This window comes from Austrofundulus limnaeus, unplaced genomic scaffold (genome assembly GCF_001266775.1).
Source record: "Austrofundulus limnaeus strain Quisiro unplaced genomic scaffold, Austrofundulus_limnaeus-1.0 Scaffold645, whole genome shotgun sequence".
Classification (NCBI taxonomy): domain Eukaryota; kingdom Metazoa; phylum Chordata; class Actinopteri; order Cyprinodontiformes; family Rivulidae; genus Austrofundulus; species Austrofundulus limnaeus.
The window spans coordinates 6,414-7,955 of NW_013953047.1; the positions used below are offsets into that span (position 1 = coordinate 6,414).

General features: G+C 39.1%; 1 protein-coding gene across 1 annotated transcript in view; it reads left to right on the top strand.

The window, feature by feature from the left end:
• The window catches only part of cyp26a1 (cytochrome P450, family 26, subfamily A, polypeptide 1), a 17,975-nt gene that overhangs the window by 5,987 nt on the left and 10,446 nt on the right, over window positions 1-1,542 (top strand). The window contains exon 3 of the mRNA XM_014027393.1: window positions 848-1,129. Within this exon, the coding sequence (XP_013882847.1) occupies window positions 848-1,129 (282 nt within the window). The remainder of the gene's footprint in view (window positions 1-847; window positions 1,130-1,542) is intronic.

Genomic DNA, 1,542 nt, shown 5'->3' on the forward strand with positions numbered 1-1,542 from the left:
GTGCAGATTAATCTGTTTCTACATGTGCAGATTAATCTGTTTCTACATGTGCAGATTGAACTGTTTCTACATGTGCATCTGTTTCTACATGTGCAGATTGAACTGTTTCTACATGTGCATCTGTTTCTACATGTGCAGATTGAACTGTTTCTACATGTGCAGATTAATCTGTTTCTACATGTGGAGATTAATCTGTTTCTACATGTGCAGATTGAACTGTTTCTACATGTGCAGATTNTTTTCTTTTTGTCTTCTTATTTTATTTTATTTATGTATGTTTTGCTGACAGCTGTGACCTTAGTATCTATCTTTCATTTGGAATGAAAATCCATGAATTCTTGATTTAACCTCATTATTCTGCACAAAATGTAACTGACTCAAATATGTTTGGAGCATTTTTAGGTCCTGTTTTATATCCAAAGTCATGTTTAAGCACCTTTTTTCTAAATAAAAACATTAATTAATAACTCAAGTAATTTATTTTACCAACATGCAATAAAGTTTTATATTAATTTTAAAATGAATCAGGATTAATTCACAGCTACCTTGGAATTAATAGATTAAAAAATTTTAATCATTTGACAGCCTACTCTAAACCTAACTAGTAAAGCACAGCAGCAAAGTGAGGACATTGAAGATGTCCTCACTGTGCATCGAAGACCTCACTTTGATAGTAACAATGGTGCAAATGGTCCTCACTCTGTAGTAAAAGCAAGTACACACACACACACACACACACACACACACACACACACACACACACCTTAAATCACAGTTTAATTGAACGTGGTCCATCCATCCAGCTGTGAGATATTTTGCTGAGTGGATGAACCTGTTCCTCCTGCAGGCCATCATGAGGGCCTTCTGCAGAGACTCCCTGCAGCTCTACATCCCTGAGATCCAGGAGGAGGTGCAGGCCGTGGTGTCACAGTGGCTGCTGAAGGACTCCTTGGTGCTGGTGTACCCAGAAATGAAGCGGCTGATGTTCCGCGTGGCCATGAGGGTTCTGTTGGGCTTTAAACCGGACCAGATCAGGCTGGACGAGCAGCAGCTGCTGGAAGCTTTTGAAGAGATGATTAAGAATCTGTTTTCTCTGCCCATCGACGTTCCTTTCAGCGGACTCTACAGAGTGAGAGCTTTAAGATTTTCATTAAATGTTCAAATCAACGAGAACCTGAGAAAATACAAAGCACAGTTTTTAAATGATTTATTAATTATGTAAAGAAGTGATCCAACCCAGCCTGACCCTGTCAGGAACCTTACTGAACTCTGACCTTCACTGACCTTCAGCTCTTCTACATTGTTTTAGCTCCTCTTTAGAACTGATGCTGCTCAGTCGGCCCCTCCTGGGAGGGTTCCCACTGTTTCTACATGTGCAGATTAATCTGTTTCTACATGTGCAGATAATCTGTTTCTACATGTGCATCTGTTTCTACATGTGCAGATTAATCTGTTTCTACATGTGCAGATTAATCTGTTTCTACATGTGCAGATTAATCTGTTTCTACATGTGCAGATTAATCTGTTTCTACATGTGCAGAT